At 40.0% G+C, this 15,152-nt stretch overlaps 1 protein-coding gene across 17 annotated transcripts in view; it reads right to left on the reverse strand.

Moving 5' to 3' along the window:
* Positions 1-15,152, reverse strand: part of ESRRG (estrogen related receptor gamma) — a 391,934-nt gene that overhangs the window by 350,657 nt on the left and 26,125 nt on the right. The window contains exon 1 of one of the 17 annotated variants that reach the window (XM_072927557.1): positions 11,722-11,979. The exons of 12 other annotated variants lie outside the window; for them this stretch is intronic. In XM_072927557.1, coding sequence (XP_072783658.1) covers positions 11,722-11,819 — 98 coding nt within the window. In that variant the 5' untranslated portion in view covers positions 11,820-11,979. Of the gene's footprint in view, positions 1-11,721; positions 11,980-15,152 lie in introns of those variants that run through there. 4 more of the 17 variants (XM_072927558.1, XM_072927559.1, XM_072927561.1 and 1 more) reach the window with 4 other exon arrangements.

Consider the following 15,152-nt stretch of genomic DNA (forward strand, 5'->3'; position numbering starts at 1 on the left):
CAGTTTTAGACCACCTCTTTTTGTCACAGCTCGGCCTTATTTTCACAGGTTCTTAGCCAATAAGTAAATTTAAAAAAATAATAAAAATAATATTACAATAATAAAAATAATATAAGTCCATGGCATTCTGGTAACCATACACACTGAATTGCAAACACAGGGCTAAAATTGCAGGAGTTTAGGTTCTCACTACAGGAGACACACAAAGAACACAGGGTAAATGAGATTGTTGAATATGCTGGTCTTTAAGCAGTCAAGAGCATTGCAAAAAAAGCATGAAAATAAGACAAAGTACCAGAAAAGGGATTATGATGTGCGGCAGTTATGTGCCCACTGCTGTATACTCCCCAGTGAATGTCCACTCAGCCATCCCTGCACATACACACACACATATATTCACAGTCATCTGTGCCCTGCTGCACCTAGCATGGCCCCAGCAGGTGAAACCAAAGGGCTACTTAGGCTGGTTGGCTTGTCCAGGCCCACGGCAAACAGCAGATGCTTAGTGAAGGTCATGGAGCAGGGCTATAGTGACAATTCCCCAGACTACTCTTCCCAACATCCATCTATTTGTGGCTCAGAGACTTCCTTTAACAAAATACATACAATTTTTCCAGATTACTGATCTGCTTTTAGAAATCTTCACTTGCAGTTACAGATGATTACTCAGAGCAAGGTTCTCCAGCTACATTGCATGTTTCTTGTACTAAGTGAGCTATTACATGTCGATATGGAAAAATCCAGCCTGCTGCCCTCATCCCAGAGGGAAGGGCAAACTAAGAATTTGGGCAGCCCATGCTGCCTGAGCTGCTGTGCACAGTCCAGATAGAAAAGAAGTCTGCTGCAGCCATTGCAATGTACAGCAGGAAAAACCCCTCTATGATGGTGGGAGTTGGGAAGTGCTGTCCTATAGGTAATGATTTTGAGCTGCACGTGAACTATTAAAGCCATAAATACAGTTCTGTCATCTCTGAGGCTCTGAAGCTACTCTTTGATCTCCTGTCACTGTTTAGGTAAGTGGCCTTTTAGCAAAACAGGATAGGGAGCACATTGCTGGACATTGAAGAAGTACCAGCTACATGAACAATCACGGGACAGTGTGCACCTGTCACTTCCCCACAGTAACACAGCGAGAGGGTCATCGCTCTTCCAGAGGCATCCAAAAAAAACAGTTCTTGTTCACAGTTCAATATGTTTGCTATTTATGCACCTCCTCATTGCTCAAATATTCTTTACTCTGTATTCTTTACTTTTGCTCTGTATTCTTTAACACCCAATAAAATTAAGCCAGAAAAAGAGAGGCCAAAGAGAAGTGCAGTATCCAAGAACAAAAGATTCTCCTAGCAGTTCCACACTCTATTCATGTAATACATAAATCAAAAATAATATAGACTAAAGCCTACTATTTAACTAAACAGGCTTAAATACTATTTAGCTCTTTGTATCATCCAGAAATCTCAAAATACTTTACAAAGGTGTGCAGATTGGGAAGAGCCAGAATGCAAGCTACTCCTAGGCATTTGCTCTTTCCATTAGACTGCATCACCACCTCCAAATATGAGCACAATTCTCTTGCAGCTGGCATGGAGACATGAAGATGTGCATTAAAGATATAGTTTTTCCTTAATTCCCTATGCACTGATTGCTTTTAATACATTGTTTCAGACATTCTGTGTGTAAAAGTAACAGCAGACCTTGCACCTATGTTACTCTAACTACTACTACTTGTGCAGGTAATACTTATGCAAGATGTAGTCCTTCTTTCAGTTGCAGTAGGAATGTAGTCAATAATCAAGCTATAAATGCCTCTTCTCAAAACCTTGAAACAAGGAAAAAGTAGGTTTAACAATCATCAAGAAAAAATAAAAGAATATGATGATAGAGGAAACAAAGATAAAACCATGAAGAGTTTTGTAGAAATAGGAAAAAGTCAATGCCTTTCTCCAAAAGAGACAAGATTGCAGAAATTATCACAGAAGGAGTGTTTCATAACAAAATTCAAATGCCAACATGGAGCAGAAATACTTGGAAAGCTCAAAATCTTACTTTGAGCATGACCTGTCAAAATCAGCATGGAGAGCTAAGTCAGTTCATAAACATCCCTATGTCAACCTGCACTCTCAAATCAGAGAGCTTCTGTCAACAAGTTCTGGTCTTTCCTACAAAAGTGGGAATCAACAGCAACACCTCAAAAGGCTGAGGATCGACGTCAGATTTTTAAATATTTGTTGAACAACTTATATTTTGCATACATCAATGCCTATGGGCTTCTGATCAAGGGCTGTAGCTAACATGAATGGTGTATCAAAAGAAACACTTGTCGAAGTTTTTATATTTGGTTGGGGTTTTTTAAGGCTTGCAGTGAAAATAACAAAAAATAAAATAAAAATGAAAAATAAAAAAAAAAAAAGAAAAAACTACCAAAATTTGATCTCCCCTCTCTCCAGTTAGAACCATTGGTGTTCGTGTAAACTCAGTTCAGGGAAGACATAAACAGCATCTTTATAAGCTAATGATTTTCACCACAGGCCATTTAAAACAGGTGTTAAGAGTAGCCCTGAAACAGATCCCATCTGTGTTCACCTAAGTTAGCGTATTTTTGTTTTGCTCCATTTTAATGTATGTATACATCCTGTGTTTCCAGCTTGTCTTTTCAGCCCACTCCCGTCCTCCACACTCCCAATCTGTCAGCCAGACTCCAGGGACAGGAATTAAAAATGACCACGTTTAAAAACTGTACCTCCCTGTGCAACAGACTTTACAGAAGCAGAAAGACTAAAAAGCTGAAAAGTTCCCCACAGTCTTTGCCTATTAAATCCCACAACTTGCCAACTGCAGGGCACGTTTTAGTGTCAAAGAACAGGGCACTGGCTTGTGTTTCTGTGTGATGAAAGAGCTGTGGTACTCCTGTCTCTTTACATTACACATCTCACTGTTTGTGGAGAAAGTTGACAACACCAGGATGCTCAAAAGCACCCTGTACTATTACACAGAGGAAGCAAGATGCTTGCTAAGAAATAGTGCTGATACCAGAATATGGTTGATTCAGCACAGGTGATAAAAGCTTATTTTTGGTTGGTTTAGGCAGTATTTGATTAAAATAGACTTGCTTAAAAATCATTTTACACCCATCCCATCAGTGTGCATCATTCTCTATCTTATTATTAATATTTTCCATCATTAAACAGAAAGAGAGGCAAGTTTCTGTTCATCAGATCAGTAAAGAGGTAGATAAAGTCCTTGGAAAGACTAATGCAAGAAAGTAGAAGGAAGGATTCAGTCAACTGGCAACTAAACAGAAGCCTTCTGATATTTCCCACTGAGAAGTAACAGGATCTGGGCTATAGATATGTTTGTCAAACATATCTATAGCAGGGATAATTAAGTTAGTGCAGCAAACTAGGTGCATGCTTTGAAGTGTTCATGCAGTTGCTATACTGACTTTTCTTTCACCTGGTAGGTTAAGCTCACAATCTCACACTTATTTGCAGACTCATGACCTACCCTCTGTCCTCATTATCACTTCATTTCTGATAGCTGAACATCTTGGAAACGATATTCAAAGGTTTTGTTATAAATAAAAGAGACTAACAGAAGCCTAAATACAGATTTCTGTCACTGTGGAATAACCACCTGGAACTTCTCATGGCTCCTTTCTGCCAAGGAGTTCACATGGCTTTACAAATAAACAAATATTCTTCTAAGGTAGGTATTGCTATTTTTTCCTTTTTCAAGACCTCTTGTGATTAGCATCCAAAATCTTGATCCCCAGTTTCCTGTAACTGGAAAAAAAATGGGGAAACAGACAACATTCTTGCCCTCCTTTGCAAAAAGCCCCAAGGATGTTTCAATTTCTATTTTGGTATCCCTCAGAATAACACGGTCAAAATATAAAACAGAAAGCTTTAAATCCCCTGTCTTTGGCAGTAATTTTTTATTCCACAATATTACCAGCAGTGATACCTTTCCTGCGAAGATCAAACCTAACACAATGGCGAGGATTCTGCTGGGGTTTCTGTCACTGGCAAGAGCAGCACCCAAGGGTGCAGAACCTACAGTGATACCCAGATTGATTCCCACTGATCTCAGTGATGCCAAGACATTATCTTGTATGCTTCTCCATACAGCTGAGATGTGATCTCATATGCGAAGATCTTCACTTACCTATATCCTTCTAAAAACCAGAGTTTTCCACTGTCTCCTCTTCACCCAACTCAACAGGGGGCCTATCAACAGTCTCCAGTTTTCTACCCCAGGTTTCTAAGGCAAAAAAATATCATTACCTTTATTAAAACCAGTGTATTTCTAACTGGGATAGGACTCTGCACACACAATACAGGTTCAAGACAGTGGCTTGTAGCCCAGTAGACTGGATCGGGACATGCACTTGTGAATTGCTCTCCACTCAGAAGTAACTGGCATTTACTTCTGAGCAAGACACAATTATGATAAAGACAGCATCTTCCCTTGTGCTTCCTCTGTTATACAATTTCTACTTATCCTGTCAGAGACATGCATTTTGGGTATTCATGGATCGGAGAAATCCCAGATCAGACATGAGCATCACTGACAGGACAAGACACTGCTGTAACTGTCCTTGTAGTGTCTATCCTGTAGGAACACATGGCTTTCGATTTCCAGTAACATCAGATGAATGCATCCATTTTAACCTATCCATTTGTCAAAAAAGAAGAAACACTCTCTTGCTGTATTTGGTTGCTTTGCCTTTACCTTTATTTCCAAGTTATTTCTTAGTTACTTGAGTTATTGTCCCCAGTATTTAATTTCTTAGGACACTAACAGGCTGGCTGAAATCATATCTCCATTTATATAAGGGCAAGAAAATCTCACCTGGGTCCTCTACCTGTACCCATTAAACAACCCATAAAACTGCCTCAGAAGAGTCAAGCAGCAGACTTGCCTCCACTAGCTCAGTTGTTTTCAGAAAGGAAAAGCAAACAAGCAAGACAGGGCTCTAAAGTTTGCCCCCAAATAGGAACCCTTGCTCTTCTGAGGGCTCCAAGCCCATCTCAGGAGCAGCACCTCACCAGCATTGATGTGACACCCATGGCCTGACAGGGGCCAGGGACCCCACGCATGGAGCTGCTGTCAGCGTTGGGAAGCAACGGTGAGCAAGGGAGACCAAACGTCCTCCTACATGCAAACTCGAGATTCCATTTTCTGCAAAGTTACCCCCAATGATTACAATGTTCTGAAATTTACCCTTAAAGGCCAGTCATGCTGGGATCCACCAGAATCAATCTTTTACCTCCACACATACCCCGTGTGTGCCTTTCACAAGTAATTTGGTTTACCAGATGAATGCTGGCAATATTTTCCACTAATTGCAAGAGTTACTAAACTGAACCTCAACTAAAATTAAGTTGACTATTAAAAGCTCAATGAGTAACCCAGCAAACGGAAGCACTGTGCATAGGATTTAGCAAGCATGCAAGTGATCTGGCAGCCACCAAGGCACAATACTTGCTGAACTTCCTATACCTAAAATTGGTTCCATACAATAGTCATACATTCATGATGTATGATGAACTAATGCTCACAATGTTTGGGTGCACTAAAATGCCAAAACAGATGTATAATAATTCAAGCATGCCATTCTGAAAACACAAAGTGAGAAGACTGAAAGTTACAGATTAATTTACAACATATACTCCTTTAAAATAACAGAGCTCTCTGTATCATTTTTAAAAATACATGAATAATATCCTTAGCTAGTAAGGTGTCATTATCATAGATAGTCATACAAGTTGTACCTACCTGTATATAAACACTTCTAGGTTTTTTAAGGAGCATACACTGCACTTATCATTACATGTTACATTTATTCATTCTATATAGGCTTTTCATGATTGCAGTTTCTAAATTTACAAATATATCGTTTTTGTGCTTTTACAATTTCTAGGCTATACTTCTATACAAATATGTTCTACATTCTGTATTTCTGTTTTAGGAACTGTACACAGGTCCATAAATCAAAAGCAGTAAGAAATAATATTAAGATTGCACACAGTCTGGCTATCTTTAACAAACTAATAAACTAGGGATTCCCTGAGAAGAATTCTGTCTCTCAGGGGAAAAAAAAAAAAAAGAGAAGATAAAAAGAAAAATATGCCTATCTAATAATGTGGATAAAAGGTACTTTGTCACAAAAAGACAGAATGATTCAGGAGAAATTCTAAGAGATTTCGATTTCCTAAATATTGCCCCCATTAAAAAAAAAAATTAAAAATCAGTATTTTAAAGAAGAGAAAGTCAAAGTGGACATATGCAGAGTTACGTGAAAGAGTTAAAGCTATTGATGAAAGAGTATTTGCAGATAAGGATGCATCTATTTGAAATAGGATAGCATTTGGGACCACTCGAACAAAAGTCTACAGAAAATTGATAAATCAAGGAACTAGCAGGATTTAAACAAACAACAGACATGGCTGAGAACACATGAAATGTCACGAGAACAGCTGAGAAATAAGTGATGGCACAGGACCACTTACTCTGCTACTAACAAGACATTTGCTTTGGCCTCTGCAGAGCGAGACAGCTATCAATCCTGCCACAGCTCCGGAAAATGCTTGAGACTGAAGCCCTAAAAGAAGTGGTTATTATTGTCTGGGTGTGCACGTGGAACACCCCAATAAGCCTGGCTTTCTAAAAACAAAATACCCACCATGTATCACACTCAGGTAAAACCCTAAGTGACTTCTTGCAGAAAAGAGCTCTTCCTCCAAATACTGCTGTTACAAAATACCAGGGCCTGGATTCTCCCAGAAGACCTCTGGGAGCAATGCTAATTTCACATCCCAGTGCCATGGAGCCCTCAGCCCTGCTAGTCACTCCTGCTCCTCCTGTGCCACTCAACTCCGGAGCGGGCATCACCGAGCAAGAACAATCCAACACTGCCAGCAGGAGAAGGCCAAGGCCACACTCATCATGAAGCAGCCCCACTTCATGTCTAGGAGCTCCATTTTTAAGCAGTGATACTCAGATTCTTTAGTTTCAGTAGCTTTTTCAAGGTTCCCAGGCTGCTCCTGAAAGAAACTTACTGGAGGGTCCTTTCCTTCAAGGACACAGCTGGAGAAAGTGAGAGATATCACAAACAGAAATCCACCATTTTGCAACAAGAGCTTGCACTTTCTGAAGTCTGCTGGGATGTGAGGGGAAAAACGGGAGCAGAGAGGCTCAACCTTGTCAGGATGGAAGTGCTTGAGAACATCCAAAGAAGATCTTTAGCCACCTGGGAAAGCTGGATATTGAAAACATAGGCACTCACATAGGTTAGGCAACTTCTAAGGTTAGGTGGCAGTTCAGTGGGGATATTGAGGATCTCAGTTTGGGCTTTCAATGCCTAAATCCCACTTAAGTCCCACTTAAGGCATCTAATCCTTTTGTGGATCTGGGCCTAAAGCCTTGCCAGGAAGGAGAGAGTCTATGCATGCAAAAGCTGATGGTCAGTGACAGTCTAGTTCTGTTAAAACTAAACTACACAGAGAACGACCTTATTTTGTACAAAGGAATAATGCAGAATAATCAAAGACACATTCTAGTCACAGAAAGTTAATGGAAAGTTAATGCAGCTGATACAGATCACAGTTCTGAGTTTAGACCCTATGACAGTTATGCTGACCTGGAGAACATTATAACCCATAAATCATGGGTCTTCAATAGCTTGTGGAAAGAAGCACATTTGGAAATGTTCAAAAGACAAAATGACTACAGAAGCCCTCAAAAAACCACCTCTCTTAATCACACCAACTAAGAGGCACAACTAGAAAGGAGGAGAAATTTATAAAACACTGTAATGTTTACAAAGGGTTAATAATTCAAAGAATGATATTTTGTTATTCAGTGACCAACTAGTTTACCATGCTCCATGGAATTAAGTCATTTCAGTTGAGTTTCTAATAGCCAGGAATCCATCTGGCAAAAGTTACCAATTTATTTCTCACTTACCTGCAGTGCTGTTGGATGTCTCAACCATGAAGTAAAGTGTGAGTGGATGTGGATAACAGTTTACCCTACACTCCTTACATCTTGTATTTCTATATCACAAAACCATTTTTATTTTTTTAAAGATGCCTGTACTTACTCTCCTTGAATTTAGTTGAAAGGACTGCTAATAAAATATTTTCATATACAAACTATCTTATTGATAAAAGTGATCTTGGCATAAAACTAGAATAGAATTACAACAATAAAATACAAATTAATGTTACTGTTATTACAAAACAGATATCATTAATTATTTTAATGGTAAATATTTCTGCCAGATCCTAGGTATGCACTGCAACATTTAACTGACTGCAATCACTAAGATTCCTCTCTGGTTAAAACACTGAGGTCTCCATTTTGGGGATTCAAATACATCTTCCCAGAGCTCTGCTTCAAATGAAAATTTTCCTGCAGCTGCCCATCAACCAGCATCTGACCTTTATAAACCATGGGAGAAACAAAGGGACTTGCTTCCCAGTTCTTCCTATCATCTGCAGGTAGGCCAAGAGTTCTGGCAGCTCACTCACTAACTCCTGCAAATTTTGCATTACAAAATCAGTGCAATCAAAATTCATATTGCATACGAAATTCAATGCAAAATTGAGGAGAGTAGAATAAGCACAGATCACAAAGGTGCCAAAGATACTTTAAGCAGAGGAAAATTACCCATTCTCCCATGCCACTGAAGTCCATGGAGTCATGGTGCACTCCTTCCTTGCTTCCTGAACACTGCATTATCCCCTCCCCTGAAACATGGTTTCCTCTGGCAGACTCAAAGACTGAGAAAGCTCCTACCTGGTTTTCAAGGGCTGAAGGAATTACTGATGCTTTGTAATCAGCTCATGGTAAGGAGGCCAGTGTGGTTTCCCTGATTTACTTGGATATTGGTCTGGAGTCTCACTGTGCTTTCACCTGCATTTTACTTTCGGTTCTGGATTCTTTCCAGGATAAAGACGCAAAGTCAAGGTGGTATCTTTCTTGTCCAGCCATCTCCTCCCTTTTGGTAAAATGTTAATATACTGACAGGTCTGATATATAGGAGGATGCCAATGCACTCTTAACCCGGACAAAGTCAAACAACAGAAAATATTTTGCAATTTGGTATTTATAATATTCCTGTTTAAATTGTTTCCCTTTAATTCTCAAAAGTATGTATTTTCAACAAAAGTCAGTCTATTTTTGCCTTCTGTTAATCTATGTATAAACTAAATCTCACCTTCCTGACCCACAGAAGCAATTGCCCCCTTGGTCTGGCAATGCAGCTCAGAAAAATAGGAAGAGCAGGATTTCTCCTGCATCTATCTATGCATCTGGCAACCCGTGCTTGGCTGAGACTGGTCAGCTGTAAGAGACTGATGAGAATTGTTTGAAATACTTCTGGTTGAAAAATATATGAATCAAAATTACTGGTAAAACAAAAGAGATTATGTATGTGACATGTATGAAGTATAGAATTAACCTATAAAAATAAAAATAACCAAATTCCAGCCTACGACTCTCACAATCTAAGTTTTCCAAATAATATAAATGTCACAAAACATAAATACACAAAACAGTAAACCAGTATACTGCAAGGTGACAGTATTCTCTCTACAGAACAGTAAGGGTTAATTTTCTTGAAGAAGTTTAGGGGGCCATGAAAATTGTGAATTTAAATTCACACCAATTTGAAATGTTATATTAAATAACGCATAAAGGTTATTTTGCTTTCATTTCTTACTGACTACTATTCCTATTGCAGGTTCCTCCTTACAAAGGACAGGGACATCAAGGAAGCAGCACCCAGGAAAAAAACATTAAGGGAAATACATTAGAGGAATGCAGCAGGTTTGGGGGAGAGACACATTTATGCAGAGAAAGTGCTTAAGCAGCGACATTGGTGGCTGTGTCTATGGGTACATAGAGAGGTTTGGTGAGCGCATGCCCGGACAAGGAGGATTTGGTTATGGTCAGAATTTGTGAGTGACAGCCATGTGACAGCTGGGAGTCAGCAAAGATTTCGTAGGGATGGAAATTCCTGAGACAAGACACACGACTGCTCATGCGATCTGCATGTGCCTATCGTCATGCTATATTATAATAGCTGACACCATGGTTTACCAGTTTTCCATAAGAGAGGCTATAAATTAGGAAAAGGATTTGAGGCACATTGGATGAGAAATTAAAGCCAGAACATTTAAAAACAAAGGGATAAATATAACTTCTTTTCATGTTATTGAAACAAGCAAACAAAAATCTCCAGTCAAACCACACACCATCAGTAAAAACTGCATTTCCATTATTTACCTTTAGTGACAGGTTATTATTTCCTTAGAATATATTTTTTTTCTTACTAACTTATTTTAAAAGGTCTAAATCCTACAAACATACTTATTTTTTAGTATGGAATAATCCCACTGATTATTCACGTACTGTAGCTATTCCTACACTTTCAGGATCAGGGCCTAAGTCACAATGTACAATTAAGCAGAGGTTTTCCAAAGAACTGTTTCATTTGCCCTTCTGGAGGTCTTACATGGACGTGAAGCCAGTGGAGATGTGCATTTAAATCAAACCTGAAAAACTGAAATACTTTCCCTTTAACACTGAATTCAAGCCAATACAGTATCACATGACCTGTACCGTAATTTCTATTAAAATAATTTCATGTCTGGTTGCTTCTGCTATCCTGGCTCATTTGTATTGTTTACAACAAGTCATTGCTCTCGACAGTTAGTGGTGGCTGAATCCATGGTTACCAGTTTTTACATTCACTGGTTAAATGGAATGCAGCTCTTCAGTGGGGTTTCATGGAGAAAGCTCTTAAGAAATCACAGTCCAGCTATCAATCAGGCTAACCTGGGAGAAATTAATCTGATAAGCAGAAGTATTGCTGTGTATGAAAAATTTATTGAAAGGGAGCTCAAGGCATTTATTAGTTGGAGTTGCCAAAGTGGACACGTCTGGGTCAGACTTAGTACAGGGAAGACTTGGGTTATGAGGTCTATGTCTGACATTCATCCATGTTGTGCCTCCTCTGGTGCTCACTGCTAATACAACTATACTGTTCAAGGGTTTAAAAAAAATAAAAATCTCAAACACTTATTTCACCAGAAATGTGCTTGGAATATAAATAGTGCTTAAATACAGGTTTAACCAGACTGCAGTCCTGTCAAAGTAACTTAAATAGACACAGACAAGATAGTAAAACACAAAACAGACAGCCTTGAGTAGAATCCAATTAAGACAAAAAACACCCCAAACAGAGCAACATTGTTAACGACTAAATTAAGCCTGAAAACAAATGTATTTTATTGCCACCTAAGAACAATACGGACTAATTCCGTTTGCCTTGTTATTTATAGTTTGGCGTAGGGTGGGGTTGCCAAAATCAAAGAGCAAAGCAGAAACTTATTTGCAAGATGGACCCCCAAATCCCTTAAAAATGCCTAAAAACATAATAAAAGTTCTTTACAGTTTGATGGCTACAATATTTGTCCCACAAGCTACATGTCAGCAACAAATAGTTAAATCAAACATATTACTACCAGCTCATCTACTGCAAAGTCACTGTATCAGAAGCCCGAATTGATTTGTTTCCTTAGAACAAACTGAAAATGAATGTAACATAACATCCGAAAAAAGAAATCCCTCCTGCTCTGCTAATCGGATATCATATAATGGTTGATTGCAGCTTTGCACCGTGCTATTGCTGCCTATATCATACATACTTACAGGTTCTGGGTTCTTCCAAGAGTTTGGTGCAGTTTCAAGGACAAATGTCTTAAGGAAGTCTTTCTACTGTGCAGCAGTGATCCTAGCTCTGATCTCATTACATGAGCAAAGTGCTACTGCTGACAATATAAAGGAAACTTCCTGCGTGAAGAAGAAATCTTGGAAAGTCTCAGGGTTAAAAAGGCTGCTTAAATGTGCTGCTTGATTTGCTCCCTAGTTGTGTATACACAGTAGCAGCTGATCTCTGTTTGCAGCCCTGCAGAAAGAAACCTTTGCTGAAAACCAATGGCATCACATTTCAGTGGAGCTACTGCCAGGCTCTGAGGAGCAAAGCAACCTTTGACAACTTCACCCAGCTCAAACCACCGGCGTTTGCTGCATGCCCTGCAGGACTTTTGAAATCGTATATTTACTGCATTATTTTTATTAATGCCACTCTGAAATCCTGCATCCCAGGCAGCCGTGATACAAGCAGAAGTCTCCCTCACTGTAATAGGAGGTTCGGACTGTGTCAGGACTGCGAACTGCAGAATTCGCCACAGTATCTTTTGCTTTGTCTTGATTGTGGCATTTGCAGATGAGAAGCTGTTAGCTGCACTCAAAAGCATTTTCTGCCTTAGAATGTCTAAATTAAGTGCAACAGGCATCCTGTTTATCCTAAATTAATCCTGAGCCTGCCCTGCATCAGTCACGCACTGCTCGGTGCTTTTTTTTCTGATACAGAATACAAATCAAAAGATTTTGGAAGTGGAAGGCGGCTTGTTCTTTTCATTTAGTATTTTATCTAGAGTCAGATCTAGCCTGGTCCTTGTTGGATTAAAACCATGGAGCACAACATCCCAAATTCTGCAAAATTTGGTATTCTGACCAAAGCTTCAGTGTGGCTTCTGTATCTGCTACTGCCCTCTTAGCTCCTGCCTTGGCCCTCCAGAACCAAACCAGGGATGGGCAGAACCTGCACCAGCTTCTGCAGCTCTTACTGCTGTCCAAGCAAACTGGTAAGACCAGAAAAGCAGCATTTAAGAAGAATACATCTACTAGAACTATTTCAACTCTTAAGCGGGAAGCAATACTCCAAAGAGATCCTCACATTTGATGTTTAAGAATTATCAATAATTAATTCAGATGTAGTTGTTTCACCATTTAGCCCAGGGTGATTCTCCAAAGAGCAACTGGGACCACACATGCCCCTGGCACTCAGTCACAGCATGACTGTAGAGCCTGCATGGTGCTTCCCAAACAGGACCTACTTCTCTCTCCAGGATTGCCAGAAAACCTCAGAAACAAAATTTAGAAGAATCCCTTTTAAAAGTGCACCATTGCAGGGTTTGGTTAGGAGGAGTTGAGGTTTTTTTCCTGGGCATTTGTGAAACTGATTAATCACCACCCCTTTTTCCCCTCAGGCACTATGACTATTCTAGCTACTAGTATATTGCGTGTTATTCCTTTAATATTTTGAACTTTATTCCAAAGGGCAGAAACCAAAACTGACAGTACATCAAGACAACATGCTCTGTGATTCAAACAGCAAAATAATTGAGATCCTGTGCATACACAACCTCCAAGTCTGCGTATGCACGTTGCACACGTGTGCACACACTCATTCACAAGCACAAACAAGTGTAAGGTCTTCTGGCCCAATTTTCTGAGACACTCATAGTTCATGTCCTCACCTCCCTTCAAATTAAAAAATGGTAAGAAGAAGCAAAATTTGATCAGTGAAACATCCAAAATAATTTTTGTTAAAAGTAGGCACTATTTACAGGAGGGGAACCATATTGATTTAACATGTGTTTCTCCCAAATCTGTCTCTCTCCTTTGGGAAGAGGATCCTGTCCACCCCTGGACTGTGTCACACCAGAGAAATGAAAGTGTGTGGTGGCATCAGCAGGTTTAATCTTGCTCTTCTCCCTCAAGGGACACTGCAAGGCAGCGACTCAAAATCCTGGTTACAAGGCAGGGCTCACTGTCTGCCTGCGTCACCTCACACATAACCTCACCTTCCCCTGCCTAAGCTGACACCACCACATTTAATGCATGTTGCAAAAGCACAGCTTCTGTCCCTCTGTTGCTCAAGCTGTGAGAAAGGGATTGCATGCTGGAGAAAAGTAAAGGACTGAAGCTCACAGCTGTGCACCCTGCTCCCAGAGGCGCCATACAAAGGGCCACGAGTGACCTTGATCCGCCTGCTCTCTGTGCTCCAGTGCCCAGCCTGCTGCCCACACTGCACATAACTCACTCACAGCACTTGTCCACCTGGTACCTTTTGACTCTAGTATAGCAAAAGAGGGTTTTTTATTCTGTTGGAAATTCAGCACAGAGTAAAACAAGTTCTTTTTGCCAGGTGAAACTCGAGACACTAATTTAAAACAAGTAAAAAAACAAAAAAAAAAAAATCCCAGTGGATGCAGGAATTTCAGTGAATGAAGTTTCCTCCTCAACAGCCCCTAAATACCCAACTGTCAGCACAGAAAAGCTGAGACTTCTGAATGCTGCATGAGCAGTAATACAACCATATCCAGTAGTCCTACCCACACAGACCCTCTTGTCAAGGCTGGAGGACATCCAGTCTGAGTTTGACCCCACTCCTCCTTACCTCTCCTATATAACTGTGCCCCCTTGCCACAGCTGGGCCAATACAAATCCAGGGACACAGCTGCTTCAGCTACCTTCTTTTGTAAAAGTATACACAGGCCAAAACATGGGACAAACTGGAACTGCAAAATCTTTCTCCACCCAGCCTTCCTAGATACACCTCAACCTGCAGCACCCTGACTTCCCTTTTCTCTCCTTTCTGATTTTCTCTTGAATTTTGTTTTCACAGCATTGTGTCCAGCAAGTAGAATAGTAACAATTCAAAGCCTATTTTCCAACCTCCAGAGGGCAGGGTAAAGTAGTCTGGCTATTAAGGCAGGACCACAAAAATGTTCAGAGAGGATGGGGAGCAAGAGCTAGGAGAGAAATGAAGGGGAGGCTGACCCTGAGCTTATGTGATGTCAGAAGCTCTAGGTCTCCATACCTCCTATCCCCAGTGGAAAAGGTGGCCCTTGGAAGCCAATCCCACTGCCTGCTCTTCTAAAGTCTAAACTAGTACAGGTATCCAAGATGGGCCATGCCCTGTCTCCCTGAAGTCTGTCACTTGTAACAATTTAGAAAGCTTGTTTCATTCATGCCGGCCTTAAAATTCAAACATATCATCAAGAAGACACTTATAGCTAATACCACAAACGAGAGCAGATTCTCCGTTTTTACACAAACATTTGTTTTAGATTTTAAAACTTTGTTTCCAGCAGTCAAGTAATAAGAGACATGTTTTCTCATTTAAAGAGATTTCTGGCTTTTGTAATTAAAGAGGAACAACTGAGGATAACTGCAATGAAACGAAGTCCAGCAGAAGCATAATGACACTTTTCAAGTCACACCTTTCAGCT

The sequence above is a fragment of the Taeniopygia guttata genome, chromosome 3, assembly GCF_048771995.1.
Source record: "Taeniopygia guttata chromosome 3, bTaeGut7.mat, whole genome shotgun sequence".
Lineage (NCBI taxonomy): Eukaryota > Metazoa > Chordata > Aves > Passeriformes > Estrildidae > Taeniopygia > Taeniopygia guttata.